The sequence below is a fragment of the Ornithorhynchus anatinus genome, chromosome 21 (genome assembly GCF_004115215.2).
Source record: "Ornithorhynchus anatinus isolate Pmale09 chromosome 21, mOrnAna1.pri.v4, whole genome shotgun sequence".
NCBI lineage: Eukaryota > Metazoa > Chordata > Mammalia > Monotremata > Ornithorhynchidae > Ornithorhynchus > Ornithorhynchus anatinus.
The window spans coordinates 17048031-17067936 of NC_041748.1; the positions used below are offsets into that span (position 1 = coordinate 17048031).

At 47.1% G+C, this 19906-nt stretch overlaps 1 protein-coding gene across 3 annotated transcripts in view; it reads right to left on the reverse strand.

The window, feature by feature from the left end:
• Positions 1 to 19906, reverse strand: part of CABIN1 (calcineurin binding protein 1) — a 174223-nt gene that overhangs the window by 98919 nt on the left and 55398 nt on the right. For all 3 annotated transcript variants that reach the window (XM_029048894.1, XM_029048891.1, XM_029048892.2), the window contains exons 27-28: positions 18401 to 18583; positions 13284 to 13591 (exon numbers count right to left, since the gene is read on the reverse strand). In XM_029048894.1, the coding sequence (XP_028904727.1) occupies positions 13284 to 13591; positions 18401 to 18583 (491 nt within the window). The remainder of the gene's footprint in view (positions 1 to 13283; positions 13592 to 18400; positions 18584 to 19906) is intronic.

A 19906-nucleotide genomic window follows, 5' to 3' on the forward strand; every position in this document is an offset into this window, starting at 1 on the left:
TCAGATACAGTAAGCGCTTAATAAATACGATTGAAATGTGATTCATTGAATGACAATGTCCCATTTTATCCCCATTTTTCAGCTGAGAAAACTGAGGCACAGAGAGCTTAAGCCACTTGCCCAAAGTCCCACAGCGGACAGGTGGCCAAGACTAGAACCCGCATCTCCTGACTCTTCGCTCTGGGTTCTTTCCACTAGGCCATACTGCCTTGCTCTGTTGTAAAACATCTTTGGCAAAATTTCATTGTAAGTGCTTAAAAAATACCATCATTATTATTATCTCCAACCATGGTGCACCCCTCTAATCCCCACAAGGAACTCCCTTCCCTGCCAACTCCATTTAACCCTGTCCCTCTCCACCTAGAGCCCGAGCCTGGAAGTCAAAAGACCTGGGTTCTAACCCTGGGCCCCGCCACTTGTCTGCTGTGTGACCTTGGGCAAGTCACTTCACTTCTCTGCCTCAGTTCTCCCTCCTACTTAGACTGTGAGCCCCTTGGAGGACAGGGACTGTATTCAGCCTGATTTATTTGTAAAATTGTCTTATTTGTTAAGTGCTTACTATGTGCCAGGCACTGTAGTAAGCACTGGGGTGGATACAAGCAAATGGGGTTGGGCATAGTCCCTGTCCCACATGCGGCTCACAGTCTCGATCCCCATTTTACAGATGAGGGAACTGAGGCCCAGAGAAGTGAAGTGACTTGCCCAAGGTCACACAGGAGACAAGTAGCAGAGCTGGGATTAGAATCCATGATCTTCTGACTCCAAGGCCCGGGCTCTATCCACTACACCACGTTGCTTCCGGTAATCGCTGTACTGTACCAACCCATTACTGGATCTGATGCTTCATGTCCCAGCATTTTTCCAGGGGTGGGGGATGGATGTGATCTTGGGAATTGTGGCCTGACATTTTCTAGTTCCAGAGGAGGACTGTGAGGAAACGAAAGTGTTCCTGGGCTCTCCTAATGAGCTGTGAAATGGGATTAGGATACATACCCGCGACTGAATGAACTGGAAGCAGGGAGGAGACTGAGAGAGTACTGAGAATAATCCCTCCCTTGATTTCATGTGGCACTGATGGGCACGCTGGTTTGAAGGAGGCTGGCTTCCCAAGAGAGTGATAATTAAGACAATCAGCGCTTCACGCCTCTCCAGACCAGAGCTCTTGGGTATTATCAACTCTGTTCATGCTGCACCACAGAAGCTGCCAAAGTGGAGCAGAAGCTCTGGACCTGCGACTCTTTAGACTCTTTCACCCTTACAAAATTGGCCCTGCCTCAACATTCATCTCCTTATCGATCAGTTTATTTTTTTTATGGTGTTTGTTAAGCACTTACCATGTGTGAGGCACCATAACTAAGCGCTGGGGTAGACACGAGCCAATCAGGGTGGACTCAGTCCCTATCTTAATCCCCATTTTACAGGTGAGGAAGCTGAGGCCCAGAGAAGTGAAGTGATTTGCCCAAGGTCTCACAGGGTAGACAGGTGGCAGGGCTGGGATTAGAAACAAGGTCCTTCTGACTCCCAGGCCCAGAGTCTATCCAGTAGGTCACACTGTTTCTCAGCTTCCACTAAGTTAGGTAACTTTGTTTTTTTGTGATCTCCTAGTCTTACAAATAAAAAATAAGAGTAATCATGGAATTTACAGCTTTTGTTTGATTGATTAATCCCCCTCTTGTCTGTGTGACCTTGGACAAGTCACTTCACTTCTCCGGGCTTCAGTTACCTCTGAGCTTCGGTTACCTCATCTGTAAAATGGGTATTAAGATTGCGAGGCCTATGTGGGACAGGGACTGTGTCCAAACTGATCTAACCCAGTGCTCATTACAATGTCTGACACATAGAAAGCGCTTAACAAATTCCATAAAAAAAGGACAAGTGGCAGAGCCAGAATTAGAACCCAGGCCTCCCGACTCCCCACCCCGGGCTCCATCCACTAGGCCGCACTGCTCCTGCAGGGAGTTAAGTGGCACTGGTGTGGTGGTATTCCAATAAAATCACTTTTCCTCATCTCCCACTCCCTTCTGCATTGCCCTGACTTGCTCCCTTTGCTCTCTCCCCCCACCCCCAGCCACACAGTACCTATGTACATATCTGTAATTTTATTTATTTGTATTGATGTCTGTCTCCCCGCTTCTAGACTGTGAGCTCGTTGTGGGCAGGGATTGTCCCTGTTTATTGCTGTACTGTACTTTCCCAAGTGCTTAGTACAGTGCTCTACACATAGTAAGTGCTTAATAAATGTGACAATGAATGAATGGATGAAAACCAAGGTGGGAGCCTTATTCTTGTGAGTGGACGGCCCCTTCCGTTCCAAAAGATAGCAACCCAGCTAAGGGTCCAGGATATTCCCCACACAGCGTGTCTGTGCAAAAACCTCCAGCACCCAGCTGTAAATAACCGGGGCAAACCGCGGAGCTGGAAACGTTCCGCTGCCCTCAGCTCTAATCGAGCGTAATCAGTAATTCCCCAGTAAGTACCCTCGAGAGGGTCTCAAACCCGTTAGGTTGCATGGCTTCCGCTCGGCTTTGGTTTTTAGCTGATGGAGTCGTTAGGAGTGGGTGACGGGATTCGGGACAAAGGAAGAGGGATTTAGTCTTCCTAAAGCTGTGCTTAACCGTCTGAGGCACAGGATTTAGTTGCCTGTGACTCAGGCCAATTATCTGGAGTTCTTTCCAGCTGAGTGGCTCTCTCCTCGTATGTTCACGGGCGGGCAGACTGATGGGCCCCGGTGCCTTGCCAAGAGCTTGGCCTCTGTCTCTAGGGTGGAAAAGGAGCGCATCGTTCCAATTAAGAGACCATCAACCAGGACGAAAATTCTTTCTTTTTTAAATGGTAATTCTTAAACGTTGACTGTGTGTTAAGCAGCAGGGCTTAGTGGATAGAGCACGGTTCTAATTCCAGCCCCGTCACTTGTCTACTGTGTGACTTGGAAAAGTGACTTTACTTCTCTGGGCCTCAGTTCCCTCACTGGTAAAATGTGGTTTAAGACTGTGACTTATCCATGGACTGTATCCAACCTGATTACTTTCTAACTACCCCAGAGCTTAGTACAGTGCCTGGCACAGAGTAAGCACTTAAAAAATACCTTAAAAAAGCACTGCTTTAAGCACTGGGTAGATGAATATAATAATAATAATTGTGGCATTTAAGAGTTTACTATGTGGATATAAGCAAATCGGGTTGGACACAATCCCTCTCCCACATGGGGCTCACAGTCTTAATTGTGCGATGTAACTGAGATGAAGTAACTGAGAGGTTATAGATGAGGTAAATGAGGTACAGAGAAGTTAAATGACTTGCTCAAGGTCACACTAACTAGGCCAGATACAGGCCTGTCCCACACGGGACTCAGGTTAATGGTACTTGTTAAGCACTTGCTGTGTGCCAAGCTCTGTAATAAGCACTGGGCTAGATAGAAGATAGAGCAGATCAGACTCAGCCCCTGTCCCTCATGATGCTCATGGTCTACGTAGGAGGGAGTGGGATATAATCCCCAATATGCAGTTGAGGAAACTGAGGCCCAGAGAAATGAAGGTCACGCAACAGGCAAGCAGGGGATCCAGGATTAGAACCCAGGTTCTCTGACTCTCAGGCCCATATTTTAACCACTAGACCACTCTGCACTTATATGTACAAATATCTATATATCTATCTATATATAGATAGATTATAGATATATAAAGGACAATTCAGAAATGAGCCCTTCTAGAAGCCATGTAATCCGTGAGTCTCCTGAAGAGGTGTTAATGGAGTCACTTTGCATTTTAGGAAAGCAGGTTGGCCCTGGACTCAGGCTCTGCCAGTTCCCCGAGGTCAGAGGGTACTGCGGGGTCCCTGCCTTGGGTCGGACCCCATTCTTGGTGGGCAGTCACAGCTCAGTAGCACAGAGCTCTGATGGGCCTTCAAACCTTTGGCCCCAAGCTTATTGTGGGCAGGAAATGTGTCTGTTATATTGTTCTATTTTTCTCCCCCAGGTGCTTAGTACAGTGCCCTGCACACAGTAAGCACTCAATAAAAACCAAGGACTGAGACGGACATTAAAATCAATCGCAGCTCCCTGCCTCAGTTTCCCCATCTCTCAGTTATGGACTGTAGTCCCTCCCCCAGATGAGAGTGGATGAGATGTCGGCCACATGTGTTGAGCTCTAGACTGTAAACTCTACACTGTAAACTTGCTGTGGGCAGGGAATGTGTCCGTTTGTTGTTGTATTGTATTCCCCCAAGCGCTTAATACAGTGCTCTGCACACAGTAATCCTTCAATAAATGCCACTGAATGAAGTACCAGCCACCCCAGGACCTGCTTAGCTTTGAGATTAGATTGGACCAACCCAGGGACGCTGTACTCACTTATAATTTTATCAATGGATTTAGAACCAGGACTCGGCTCTTTCCATGAGGACTCGCTACTTGTCCTCGTTCCATCGCTGCGTTCCTCTCTAGTTTCCTTACGTCCCCTCCCCAAGTCTCACCTCTAGACCCTCTCATTGGGCTCTACCTCCCCTGGACATCTCTCTTGCTCCCACACAGAATAAAGGCTGGGAGCAAGTAGTCCAATGTTTACGGTTTTTTCCTCAGTTTTAGTGACACCTGGCTACAGGAACCTCGATTTCTCAGTTCCCTGAGCGACGCCGTAAATGGATTATCCTGCAGTTCTGTGGAAACCCTCGCACTCTCGCTCACTCTCTCCTCAATCACTCTTGCACTCTCCTCCTTACATTTGGCTCTCTTACCTGGGTTCCAATGTTTGTTAAGGAAAGTAGCATGGACTAATGGATAGAACACAGGACTGAGAGTCAAGAGGACCTGAGTTCTAATCCCAGTGCCACCATGCGTTTGCGGGGTGACTTTGGGCAAGGCACTTCACTTCTCTGGGCCTCAGTTCCCTCGTCTGTAAAATGGGGATTAAGAGTGCGAGTCCCACGTGTCCAACTGATTATCTTGTATCTACCCCACTGCTTAGAACAGTCCCTGGCACATAGGAAGCGCTTAACAAGTACCATTCTTATTACTATTATTGATAATGATAATCCCGGCTCCACCACTTGTCTGCTGTGTGACCTGGAACAAGTCATTTAACTTCTCTGGGCCTCAGTTCCCTCTCTATAAAATGAGGACTGGGAGCCCCATGTGGGACAGGGATGTGTCCCATCCAATTAGCTTGCATCTACTTAGACACAATAGTAAGCACTTAACAAATACCATCATTATTATTATTATTCACCGTATGGGTGTTTTCACATATCTATTATGAACGGGACAGTCAGAGAGTTAATGGGTCTGCCCCATGCCCAGAGAGGCTTCTCAGGTGAAGTCTGAGGAGACGCAGTAGTTGTTGGTGGATTTGACTGTGAGCCCATCATTGGGCAGGGATTGTCTCTATCTGTTGCCAAATTGTACATTCCAAGCGCTTAGTACAGTGCTCTGCACATAGTAAGCGCTCAATAAATACTATTGAATGAATGAATTCTGGGTCACTGGGCTATTAAGGAGCCACATGGCCTCTTCCTCCCCATCTCCTCCCTAGAACATTCTGCCACGCTCGTTACTTCCGTTTCAGCTGCTGAAACGGAAGCCTCTTTCCCAGATCTCGGCCCTACGCCCTCCATCACCACCGGCAACCTCCCCGGCTCCTTCTCCTTGAGGCCACAGCCCAGAGTTACCCATTTCCTCTGCAGATATCGGATGGGTACTTCCTGGTTAATGAAAAATCCGGCTGATAAATCTGACTACCTAGGCCGATTATGAAGATGAAATGGATACGGGGCTCAGGGGAGATGACAAAAGAGTGAGCTTAAACGCATTTGGGCGAGTTATCCTCGTGGCCAGGGAATGTGTCTACCAACTCTGTTACAGTGTATTCTCCCAAGTGCTTAGGACGGTGCTCTGCACATGGTAAGCGCTCAATAAATGCCATTGATTGACTGATTGACTGACTTGGATTACTGAGGGAGTGCTTCCCAGCAGGGTCGCTGGCCTGCCCCATGATATGTCATTTATTCTCTCTGTGTCTTGGTTTCTCAGACCCAGGGTAGGGGCTCTCTACTCCTTAAACTGTAAACTCTAGGTGAGACAGGGACTGTGTTGAATCTGATTGTGATGCTTCTACCTCAGCATTTAGCACAATAGCAATAACTTAATAATCAGTGGTATTTATTAGGTGCCGATTGTACGCACAGCAATCAGTCAGTCAGTAATATTTATCGAGCACTTAGCGAGTATGGAACACTGTACTAAGTGCTTGGGAGAGTACAACAATATAACAGACGTGTTTCCTGTCCATAGTGAGTTTACAAACTAGAGGACTGTATTAAGCACTTGGGAGAGGACAAAAGAACAGAACTGGTAGACAACGTCCCCTGCCTACAACGAGCTTACACTTTAGAGGTCTTAATATCATAATACTGATTATTATTAGTTTTATAGAGGTCTTAATACCATAATAACAATTTATTAGTTTTCTTATTCCTGGGACAACTTTGCCAGGACTCACATTGATGATAATCTCTAGAAATGAAAAGTGCTAGATTATTTGCAGTGGAGAGTAAACATACAACCCTCTAGACTGTAAACTCTTTGTGGGCAGGGAATGTTCTATTTTATTGTTCTATTGTACTCTCCCAAATGTTTAGTACACTGCTTTGCACGCTGTAAGTGCTCAATAACTATGAGTGCATGACTGATGTACTCTAAGCACTCAATAAAAACGACTAAATGAATGAATGCCCCGTCCAAATATAAAATGAAGAGTGTCTATTCCTCCCATTTGACATGTAAATTCCTTGAGACTGGGGATGATGACCTTGACCTCTCCCAAGGGTTTGGTAGAGTGCTTTACACACAGTAAGTGCTCGGTGTTATTGACTGCATGTGACAGAACAAGGGGAGAAATATGTGCTAAATGGAATCAGCTCTCCTGGCTCCTACCCTTACCTCGCCACTCTCCGCTAATGCCAACCGAATCTCTGTACCCATCTTTCTCATCCCGACCCCTCCTGTCGGTCCCACCTTCACAACATCGCTAAACTCTGCCCTTTCCTCTCCATCCAAAATGCTACCATGTTAATATGATCATTCATCCTATCCCACCTGGATTACTGCATTAGCCTCCTTGCTGACCTCCCTGCCTCCTGTCTCTTCCCATTCCAGTCCATACTTCACTCGGCTGCCCGGATCATTTTTCTACAGAAACATTCAGGACACGTTTCCCCAGTCCTCATGGAACTCCAGTGGTTGCCCATCCACCTCTGCATCAAACAAAAACTCCTCACCATTGGCTTTAAAGCAGTCCATCCCCTTGCCCCCTCCCACCTCAGCTTGCTACTGTCCTACTACAACCCGGCCCACACACTTTGCTCCTCTAATGCTCATCTTCTCACTGTGCCTCCATCGTTTATCTCGCTGTTGACCCCCTTGCCCACGACCTGCTTCTTGCTTCGAATGCCCTCCCTCCTTATTATCATTATTATCCTTATTATCATTATCTGACAGAGGATGATTCTCCCCGGCTTCAAAGCCTTATTGAAGGCACATCTCTTCCAAGAAGGCTTCCCTGACTAAACCCCCTTTTCCTCTTCCCCCACTCCCTTCTGCATTTCCATGACTTGTTCACCCTCCCTCCCAGCTCCACAACACTTATGTCCTTATCTGTAATTTTATTTATTTATATTAATGTCTCTCTCCCCCCATCTAGACTTAGTTCAGTGCCTGGCACACAGTAACTGCTTAACAAATACGATAATTATTATTATTATAAGATTGTAAGCTTGTTATGGGCAGGGAATGTGTCTGTTTATTGTTGTATTGTACTCTCCCAAGCACTTAGGACAGTGCTCAATAAATACAATTGAATGAATGAAGAAATGAATGAAGGCATGCATTTTAGCATGGACTCTAGGATCATTAAGGGCCTCAGATGTCGGGGGGGGGCACTAATAATAATAACAATAATGAAAATAATAATTGTGGTATTTGTTAAGCACTTACTACATCCCAAACACTCTACTAAGCGCTGGGGTAGATTCAAGATAATCGGGTTGGGCACAGTCCCTGCCCCACATAGGGCTCACAGTCTCAATCCCCATTTTACAGATGAGGAAACTGAGGCCCAGAGACGTGAAGTGACTTACCCAAGTTACGCAGCAGACAAGTGGTGGAGCCAGGATTAGAACCCACGACCTTCTGACTCCCAGACCCAGGCTCTATTCATTATGCCCTGCTGCTTCAGTGAGCGGCGACCTGAGGCCCTCGTGCCGGATGTCCAAAAGGGCCCCAGGCTGGTCAGTCACGGACTGTTTGGATGCTGCGTTAGGGTCCTTAACTGGCTTGACTGGATTTTTAACAGTGGGTGAGCGGACCGCTGAAGTGAAAGTAATTAGAGATTGCACAGGTACAGGAAATGGAGGAAAACAGCCCCCTAGCCAGCAATCTTAGCTGAGGTGGCAGTATCAGAAGGGAGGCCATTAGTTTTTATATTTCTGGTCAGAGACAAGGAAAAAGACACACCCACACCCCCCCCCGCCCCCCGTGCCCACCCAACAGTATCACACACAGCTCGTTTGTCTTTAGAGGGATCCTTCCTTCCAAATAGGAAGGACTGAAGCAGCAAACCCTAGACAGGTTTGGAGAGCGGTCTAGAGAGAGTGGAAATACATATCCACAGCTTCATGAAAGTCTGCATGTTCCCGTCTTAAACCGTTGCCAACCAAACTGACTGAAAATTTCCACAGCCCATGCACTGCGTTGGAAAATCTGAACTCTGTTCCTCTAACTGCTTTTCAAACACTTTCCTCGACCCGACCTTTAGAAATTACAAGCTTCCTTCCCATCCAAAAACAGAGCACCGATCTCTCCACCCTCCCGGGTCGAAAGGTAGAGACGGAATTGTACATCTCCTAACCGTCACTCGTCTGTCGTGCGACCTCACGCAAGTCACTTTAACTTGCCCGTTCCTCGGTTACTTTATCTGTAAAATGGGGATTAAGAATGTGAGCCTTATTTGGGATATCGACTGAGTCCAACCTGATTATCTTATATACCCCAGGACTTAGTACAGTGCCTGGCACATAGTAAGTACTGAACAAATACCATAAAAAAAAGAGGAGGGGAGGGGGAGGGGAGGTTGTAAGTCCTCTCCAGCAACCCGGAGGGAAAGGGGAAGGTAGGACTGATTTTCAGTAAGTCGTCTGTCTTCCAAAGCCTACCATGCTTCCTTTGGGGAGCAGCTAGTTCCAGGAGAGTGGTCTCTGTTAGCCTTCCCAGAGAATATGGTCTATGACTTGTAGCTAGAATGAAGGTACAACTCCTCCAAGAAGCCTTCCCTGACCAAGTCCTCCTCTTCTCCCACTCCTTTCTGCGTCGTCCTGACTTTGCTCCCTTCATTCATCTTCCCTCTCAGCCCCATGGCACGTGTCCATTTCTGCCACTTATTTATTCATTTATGCATATGAATGCCTGTCTCCCCCTCGGGACTGTAAGCTCATTGTGGGAAGGGAATGAGTCTGTTTGTTGCTGTATTGTACTCTCCCAAGCACTTAGTATAGTGCTTTGCACATAGTAAGTGCTCAATAAATACGACTGAATGGATTAATGAATTAACAGTGTACAACTCCTATATACACTGTAGTGTTCATTCTCAGGCAACATTCAAGTTCACATGTACATCAGGTCTGTCCTTAGGTTTGTTTGTTGTTTTTTTTCTGGTAATTGTTAAAAGCTTACAATGTGCCAGGCACTGTACTAAGCGCTGGGGTAGATGCAAACAAATCACATAGTCCCCTCCTCAAATAGGACTCTCAGGCTGAATCCCCATTTTATAGAGGTAACTGAGGCACAAGAAGTGACTTGCCCAAGGTCAAGCACACTTCGCTCCTCCAATGCTAACCTTCTTACTGTACCTCGATCTCGCCTATCTCGCAGCTGAACCCTCGCCTATGCCCTGCCTCTGGCCTGGAGCGCTCTCCCTCCTCAAATCCAACAGACAATTACTCTCCCTGGCTTCAAACCCTTATTGAAGGCCCATCTCCTCCAAGAGGCCTTCCCTAACCAAGCTCTCCTTTCCTCTTCTCCCACTCCCTTCTGCATCACCCTGACTTGCTCCCTTTATTCATCCCTGCTCTCAGTCCCACAGTTCTTATGTACCTATCTGTAATCCATTTATTTCTATTGTCTGTCTCTCCTTCTAGACTATTAGCTCATTGTGAGCAGGAAATGTGTCTGTTTATTTTTTACTCCCTCAAGCGCTTACTACAGTGCTCTGCACACACTGAGTACTCAGTAAATACGATTAAATGAGTGAATGAACAGCAGACAAGTGGCAGAGCCGGGATTAGAATCCAGGTCCTCTGACACCCAGGCCCAGTCTCTTTCCGCTAGGCTAGGCAGTTTCTCAAATGCTTCTTCTCACACTGAAAAAGTGTTGTTTCTCAAACTAAAAAAGTTTGTTACCTTCATATTTTAATTTTCTTGGTTCATCTTGCCCTGCTTTAATCCATCTGCTCTCTGTAAAATACGTGTCTGATACAGAGTGGGGCAGAAAGAGCAGAATGTAAGGGAGGGAGAAAAAGGCACAATTAACTACTGACTTAGTGGAAATAGCCCAGGCTTGGAAATCAGAAGTCATGGATCCTAATCCCAGTTCCGCCACTTATCAATTTAACTTGGGCAAGTCACTTAACTTCTCTGTGGCTCAGTTACCTCACCAGTAAAATGGGGATTAAATCTGCGAGCCCCGCGTGGGACAACCTGATTACCCTGTATCTACTCCAGTGTTTAAAACAGTGCTTGGCATATAGTAAACACTTAGCAAATGCCATCATTATTATTCAAAGAGCAGTCTGAAGAACTATGATCAAGTGGCTTCAGCAGGTGAATGGAAGTTTATCCATCAGTCCATTTTCTTAAGTGTTTACTATGAGCCAGGCATTGTATTAAGCACTGGGGAAGATAAAAATTAATCAGAGTTGGACACAGTCCACATCCCATTTGGGGCTTACCATCCCTAAACTTTCATTTTCCAGATGAGGAACCAGGGAACTGAGGCCCAGAAAAGTGAAATGACTTGCCCAAGGTCACACAACAGACAAGTGGCGGAGCTGGGATTAAAAAAAGGGTCCTTTAGTGATATTTATTATTATTACTAATAATAATAATTTTGGCATTTAAATGCTTACTATGTGTTAAGGACTGTACTAAGCACTGGGGTAGATATGAGGTAGTCAGGTCAGATAGGTTTTAATCCCCATTTTCCAGCTGAGTGAACTGAGTCCCAGAGAAGTGAAGTGACTTGCCCCAAGATCACACAGCAGACATGCAGCAGATCCAGGATTAGAACCCATGTCCTCTGACTCTCAGGCCTGGACTCCTTCCACTTGGCTACGCTGCTTCTCGTAAGGTGTTTATGGAACACCTATTGATGTGAAGCACTGAGCTAAGCGATTGGAAGAGTGTCACGGTGGGGGAAGAGTCCAGCAGAAGCAGGGCACATTCCCTCCCCTCAAGGAGCCGGCAATCTAAGATCAGCAGAACCAAAGCAGAATTTACTCAGCTATGAAGAGCACTGAACTAGGTGCTTGCAAACATTAATAAGAAGTAAAGATCCACTCCTCTGCCCTCAAGAAGCTCAAAATCCAGTGGGAAATGTTAAGTAGAATAATAAAATGCTTTCTTTTTCTTGTCTTGGAGTAAACTAGCCCTAACTGGCTTCGCGGTGAATGAAAACTTTTAATTTGCAAGCCTGAGTCACCACAATGCAAAGTAGTAGCTGGATCAATGAAAGCCATTCAGGGGAGAGAATCCAATTCAGGTCACACCAGAGTGAACAAAACATAAACCTTACGGAAGGAAAGCAGGAAATGTTTTGCCATCCGCGTTCCAAGGAACACTCGATGTGGGGAGGAACAAATTTCAGGAAATCGTCCCAACCTCAACCCCGCCGCTGGGAACCGGTGGGAATCGGGGAAGTTTTTTGAGGACCGCGCCTAGTCTTGAGGCTCCGTTTTGCCGTGGTACATTTTCCCACCCTTCTCGGCGCCCTGCCCGGAAACTCTCAGCTTCGATCAATCAATCGGCAGTATGTACTGAGTGCTTCCTGAGTGCAGAGCACTGTATTAAGATTTTGGAAGAGGACACTACAATACAGATGACCCCCGCCCACAAGGAACTTCCAGTCTAGATCGATCAGTTCTGAGCCACATCACCCAGTTTGGATGGGATGCTCTCTCACCTTGCAAAGGGGACAATAATCTGTCCTAATACCATAGACCCAAGAAAACTTCAGCAGGGAGTTTGTACGCTCCCAAGCGCTCAGTACAGTGCTCTGCAAACAAAAGTGCTAGATCAAGACCATTTTTTTTAAATGGCCTTTTTAAGTCTCCTCTCAGGGCTGTATCTGGAGAGTTTCCAGTACTCTACCAGCCTCGACTACAGGAGGGAGAGTCAAGCAGAGGCATATCCATGCCATTGCTAGCTTGGGCAGTGGCTAACCAGTAGCTGGAAAACTGCTACAAGTCAAAACTCACCTGTGCCAAGCAGCAGCGGCACGGGAGAGAGTCAAGGGCAGGGACTCGAGTTTACTGCGTGGAAGGAGGCAATGGTAAACCACTTCCGTATTTTTACCGAGAAAAGTCTACGGATCCACCACCAGAACGAATGCAGATAGAGAGTGGGGCGTTCTGGGAGAGATGTGTCCATGGCATCGCTATGGGTCAGAGACGACTCGACAGCATAAGACAAGTCAAGATTTGTTAAGTGCATACATTATTCCAGGGACTGTATTAATTGCTGGGTTAGGTACAAGCTAATCAGGTTGGATACACTCCCTGTCCTATACAGCAATCGCAGTCTTCATTCCCCTTTAACAGATGAGGTAATTAATAATGCATAGTGGATAGAGCCCGGGCCTGGGAGTCAGAAGGTCATGGGTTCCAATCCCGGCTCTGCCACTAGTCTGCTGTGTGGCTTTGGGCAAATCACTTCACTTCTTTGTGCCTCAGTTACCTCATCTATAAAATGGGGGTAAATACCATGAGCCCTCTGCGGGACAGATCTATGTCCAACTTGATTTGCTTGTATCCACCCCAGTGCTTAGTAAGCCCACATAGTAAGCACTTAAATACCATCATCATTATTCCAACGCTTAGTATGGTGCCAGGCACATAGTAAGCACTAACAAATAGCATAATTATTATTACTGTTGTTGTTCTTATTGAAACTCAATGCCAGCTCAGGGATGGCCATTTCCCACTTGCCACTGGCCCCTATGCCCGCCACCCCGCCTCCTGCTCACCTGGTGGGTCTCGCTGAAGGCGTAGAGGTAGGCCAGCCGATAGAGGCTCTTGTAGTGCTGGGGGAAGCGGCTGAGACACAGGCGGAAAGAAGCGATGCACTGCTCCGTGAGGAACTTGCGCTGCTCCCCGGGATCTCGGGGGAGACCCTGGAGGAAAGCGGAGGGGTCCCCCGAAGGCTCCGCTTTCTTCTTGCCGTCGCACTGCAGGGCGGGAGGGATGGAGCCCCTAGCCAGAGGGCCGACAGTCACAGGCTGAGCCTCCGCTCCGCGGGAAGCTTCTGGGATCTCCGGAGACTCCTCTGTCCTCCCTACGGCCAGAAAAAACAGAATCCAGAAACTAGGCATGATTATCGGTCTCTGGAACGTTTAGCCTTGGTTTAGGAGAGGCGGCATGGCATAGCGGATAGGGCACAGGCCTGGGAGTCAGAAGATCATGGGTTCTAATCCCGGCTCCACCACTTCTCTGTTGTGTGACTGTGGGCAAGTCACTTCATTTCACTTCCCTGGGCCTAGGTTACCTCAGCTGTAAAATGAGGATTATTTGTAAAAATAACAGTAACAATAAACTCATTGTGGGTAGGGAATGTGTCTCTTTCTTGCTGTATTGTACTCTCCCAAGTGCTTAGTACAGTGCTTTGCACTCAGTAAGTGCTCAATAAATACGATTGAATGAATGAATAAATAATGGTGATGGTATTTGTTAGGTGCTTACTATATGCCAGGCACTGTACTAAGCGCTGGGGTGGATACAAGCAAATCAGATTGGACACAGTCCCTGTCCCACATGGAGCTCATAGTCTCAATCTCCATTTTCCAGATGAGGTCACTGAGGCCCAGAAAAGTGAAGTGACTTGCCCACGGTCAGACAGCAGACAAATGGCAGAGCCAGGATTAGAACCCAAGACCTTCTGACTCTCAAGCCGGTGCTCTATCCACTATACCATGCAAACTGTGAGCCCCATGTGGGACAGGAACTGTGTCCAACCTGATTCTTTTGTATCTACCCCGGTGTTAAGCACAGTGCCAAGTACATAGTAACTACTTAACAAATACCACAGTTATTATTATTATTTTTTAAAAAAATAAAGGCACAAAGAGGCATGAAGTAAGGAGGAGGGAAAAAAAGGCGACGGGATGTGCTCTGCATACAGTAAGCGCTTCATAAATACCACCAAGGGGGAAGAGGGCAGAGAGCCCAGAAAAACAAACAGGCTCTAAATAAGAGACAAATTCATTCGTCGAAGAATATGGTTCTTTCCCGGTCTCCTCATTCCCCTGGTTGGGGGGCCCCATCCAGGTCCGGGGATACCAGTACTGGAGCGTTTTGGGCAGGGAATATGTCTGTTTATTGTTGTACTGTCCTCTCCTTTGAGCTTAGTACAATGCTCTGCACACAGAAAGCACTTAAAAAATACGACTGAGTGATGGGGGAATGGGTCTGGCCCCTCTATTGCCAACTTCCTCACTGTACCTTGACCTCACCTATCTCATCCATTCATTCATTCAATTATATTCAGTAAGGGCTTACTGTGTGCAAAGCACCGTACTAAGTGCTTGGGAAAGTACAATTCAACCATAAAACGACAAATAAACATTAAACAATCTCGCCCTCGACCCCTTGCCCCTATCCTGCCTCTGGGCCTGGAGTGCCCTCCCACCTCATAGCCGACAGACAATGAGTTTTCCCACCTTCAATGCCTTATTGAAGGCCCATCTCCTTCAAGAGGCCTCCCCTGACTAAGCCCCGCTTTCCTCTTCTCCCACTCCCTTCTGCGTCGCCCTGACTTGCTCCCTCTATTCATCCTCCCTCCCAGCCCCACCACACTTATGTCCATATCTGTCATTTATTTCTTTATATTCATGTCTGCTTCCCCCTCTGGACTGTAAATTCATTGTGGGCAGGGCATGTGGGCATGTGTCTGTTTATTGTTCCAGTGTACTCTCCCAAGCGCTTAATACAGTGCTCTGCACACAGCAAGTGCTCAATACAATTTAATTAATTAATTAATTAATGCTGGACCCCCCAGCCCCGCACAAGAAATTCCCAAACTTCCAACTCTGTTGGGTTGGCGATCGAGGAGACAGCAAATGGGCGAAGGTTCTCCAGCCCTTTGCTTAGCGAGCTCAAGGGTTGAGATCCCACACCCTCCCCGATGACCTTTCCTAGTGATTTATCATCTGCTGCCAAATTTCCCGCTTTAATTGAAGCCTGGTTCCTCTGGTTTGACCCTCTTTGGAGGTAGAAAACAACTCACCAGTGTCCTCATCATAAAAAGGCTTCAGACGCTTCAAGTCGGTTAAGTCACCCCTTAGCCTTCTTCAGGTTAAAAAGCCCCATTGTTCTTCCCTTGCCCCCCGAGGCCTATTTTCAATCCCTTTAATCATTTTTGACAATTTTCTGGAACCTCTCTGCTTTCTCCACATGGAAGGAGCAGTAATAGTATTTATTAAGTGATTCCTGTGTGCAGGGGACTGAATTAAGCACTGCAAAAACAGTGCCCAGGGGAGAATTGAGAAGCAGCGTAGCCTGGGCCTGTAAGTCTGAGGACCTGACTTCTCATCTCGACTCTGCCAGCTGCTTGCTGTGTGACCATGGGCACGTCACTTCACTTCTCTGGGAACAGTTTCCTCACCTGTAAATCGGAAATTCAATATCTGTTCTCCCTCCTACTTAGACTGTTAGCCCCGTGTGGGATAGGTGCTGTGTCCAATCTGATGGCACTGTATCTGCCCTGGCCGTGGCTTAGGGAAGTCTGCGCTTAACACACAGTAGAAGGAGCGTGGTGTAGTGGATAGAGTATGGGCCTTGGAGTCAGAAGGTCACAGGTTCCAATTCTGGCTTCGCCACTTGCCTGCTGTGTGACAGCGGGCAAGGCATTTCACTTCTCTGGGCCTCAGTGACCTCCTCAGTAAAAAGGGGATTGAGACTGTGAGCCCCATGTGGGACAGGGACTCTGTCCAACCCCATCTGCTTGCATACAACCCAGAGCTTAGTATAGTGCCTGGCACTTAGTAAGCATTTAACAAATACCACAATTACTATTATTATTATTGTTATTATTATTGTTATTATTATTGTTATTATTATTCTATGGCACTGTTATTAGTATTATTCTCACTCAAAGTGACATCACGTGGATGATGGAGACTCACCAGGGAGTAGCCAAAGGGCAGGGAGCAAGTGCCCTCCCCACAGTTGTTTTTTTTAATGGTATCTCTTAAGCACTTACTTTGTGCCAGACATTGTTCTAAGTGCTGGGGTAGATATGAGGTAATCAGTTTGGACACAATCCACGTCCCACAGGGGGCTCCCAGTCTTCATCCCCATTTTACAGATGAGGTCACTGAGGCCCAGGGAAGTGAAGCGACTCGCCCGAGGTCACCCAGCAGACAAGTGGTGGAGCCGGGATTAAAACCCGGGTCCTTCTGACTCCCAGACCCAGACTCTATCCATTAGGCCAAGCTTATCAGCAGAGTGCAGGCCAGACTGCAGGGAAGGAAAGCAGGAAACGGGAGGCCAGCGACATAGAGTTTCTAATCATCTATTCACAAGCTATCAAGTGTCTGGACAATGGAGTGATACAGAGAAAGAGGAAGGGGGGGATTAGAACCATACCCGGCTGAACGGAGCAACTGACCACATTGTGGCAGGGTAAAGAGGAGGTGCGGAGGCTAGAGAGGTAATCAGGATTACCCCAAAATTATGGGATCTGGGAGCACCTTGGATGAAGATGCTACTCCCGACTGCCAAGCCCTTGCTGGGTGACCTCACCTAATCAATCAATCGTATTCACTGAATGCTTACTATGTGCAGAGGACTACACTAAGCGCTTGGGCGAGTACAACAGAATTAAGCTTCTGTTGCATTAATTAACTTCTCTGTGCCTCAGTTACCTCATCTGTAAAATGGGGATTTCAATAGCCGTTCTCCCTACTTTGATATTGAGCCCAGACTAGATCTGATGATCTTGTATTTTCTCCAGCGCTTGGAACTGCACCGGACACACAGTGAGCTCTTAACAAATACCACTGTTAACACTCCCACTGGGGTGGGTAAAGAAGTCAGAAGGTGTACAGACGGGTTGGAAAGGAACGGATAGCTGGAATGCAAGGATTAAAATATAATTGGTTTAAATCAATCGATCGATGGTCATTATTGAATAATTACTGAGCAGTGGGACTAGTACAACACAAAAGAGTAGGTATAGATGACCCTTTCCCATAATGAACTTACAGTCTAGACAGGGAGACACATTAAAATCATTTATACATGGATTTGTAAATGGGTACCATGGGCTTGGGGGAGGAATAGATGTCCAACTGTTTAAGGAGAACAGATCCAAGGGTCTAAGTGATGCAGAAAGGAGGTTGAGGCAGGGAAGTGAGGGCTGAATCTGGGAAGGCTTCATGGAGGAGATGTGATTTAGTAAGGCTTTGAAGATGGGGAGAGTAGTGGCCTATCGGATAGAATTATGGTATCTGTTAAGTGCTGCCAGGTGCTATACTAAGCACTGGGGTGGATACAAGCTAATTGGGTTGGATAAAGTCCTTGTCCTACCCAGGGCTCACACTCTTAATCCCCATTTCACAGATGAGGGAACTGAGGCCCAGAGAAGTGAAGTGACTTGTCCCAGGTCACCCAGCAGACAAGTAGTGGAGACGGCATTAGAAACCAGGTCCTCCGACTCCCAGGCCCAGGCTCTATCCACTGGCCATGCTGCTTCTCCAGCAGCGATGTGGGAGGGGAGGGAGCTAGTTCCGGCTCCTCCTCTTGCCTGCTGTGTGACCTTGGGCAAGTTGCTTCACTTCTCTGTGCCTCAGTTTCCTTTTCTGTAAAATGGGGATTAAGAGCGTGAGCCCCGTGTGGGATAGGGACTGTGTCCAACCTGATTAGGTTGGATTTACACCAACACTTAAAACAGTGCCTGGCCGAGTCTCCCCCTCTAGACTGAAAGCTCTTTGCTGGCAGGGAATGGGTCTATTTATTATTCTATTATTCTCCCAGGCCCTAGTACAGCGCTTAGCACCCAATAAGCACTCAATAAATATGACTGAATGAATGAATGGCAGAGTAACTGCTTACCAAACATCATAACAAATAACAGAAGTTCTCTTACCTCTGTCCTCAGTGGCCCCTTGGGTCTCTTTATTGGATAGCCCCGGCTGCGAACAGGTACCGGGCCCCCTCTTCTCGGGGTATGGCTTCCGGGAGCCATCTTGGTTGCCAGCTGGCTCGGGAAAGATGTCCTGTGTGGAGCTGGAATCCGAAAGGGTCACGGCCGTGCTGTCCTGGCTCCTTTCTGCAGAGAAAGACGGGGAGAGGCTGAATCCAGTACTTCAACTCCCACCATCCCGCAGGACTGGAGGCTCGGCCCTAAAGCAAGTCTTGCTGCCCATCTGGGCCTCCAAGGAGGGCTGTGGTCATTGCTAGTTCATTGTGGCCAGGGAGAGTGTCTCTTTACTTCTGTATTGTCTTCTCCCAAGCACTGAGTACAGTGCTGTGCACAAATTGAGTGCTCAAGAAATACGACCGACTGACTCTACACTGTAAGCTTGTTGTGGGTAGGAAATGTCTGTTTATTTTTGCATTGTCCTCTCCCAAGCGCTCAGTACCCATGCCCTAAGATTGCACTATTTGGCTTTTCTTTGCTTTCTGATGCTAAACACTCTCACTGTACTCTCTTCACTGTACTGTATTCCCCCAAAGGGCTTTTTACAGTGTTCTGCACATAGTAGATTATCAGTAAACACCACTGAATGATTGTCTTAAACTCCTGCCAACTTTCTGACAACTACCATTAATGACTTTTTTTTTAAATGGTACTTGTTAAGTGCTTACTATGTGCCAAGGCCTGCACTTAGAGCTGGGGCAGATACATGATATTTGGATTGAAGACGGTCTATGTTCCACAGGGGGCTCACAGTCTTAAGGCTCATTTTACCGATGAGGGAATTGAGGGCCAGAGAAGTAAAGTGACTTGCCCAAGGTCACACAGCAGACAAGCGGCAGAGCCGGAATTAGAACCCAGGTCCTTCTGGCTCCCAGGGCTGTGGTCTTTCCTCTAGGCCAGGCTGCTTAAGCACTTTAGGGGATTTCTTATTTTCAAAGGACTGAAAAGTCAGTTATTTACCATCTCTCCTGAGGATCCTTGAAAAAGGTTTTGTTTTCAGAGGAGGGACAAAACTGAGATGTCATTTAGCTTGAACAAAATCAGAGTCAATCCACCCAACAGTCGTATTTATCGAACTCTTACTCTGTCAAAATTAGAACAGCGCCACTACTTCTCCCTTACGTGGGCACTGATAATTTGGTGTTGCACCATGACCCCAGGGGCTTAATTCATCATTTATCGACAATTTGCTTCCGCTTGGGATTTCTATCTCCGCTTACACGCTCTTACCGATTTTACCCTCCTCATCTGACGGGTGCTTGTCTCGCTCGCTAGCCTGAAATCCTGAGATTGGGATTACCTCTTGTTCCCAAATATTTCCTCAGCATCCGAACAATGCTTTGCCCTCAGAAGGCATTCGAACAATTTCCCTGATGACGTTGATAGCCGTGCCCGGTTTTCCCGGGGTACCCGACGTTACCAACTACTTGGCCGGGAGAGGAGGGGATGGTG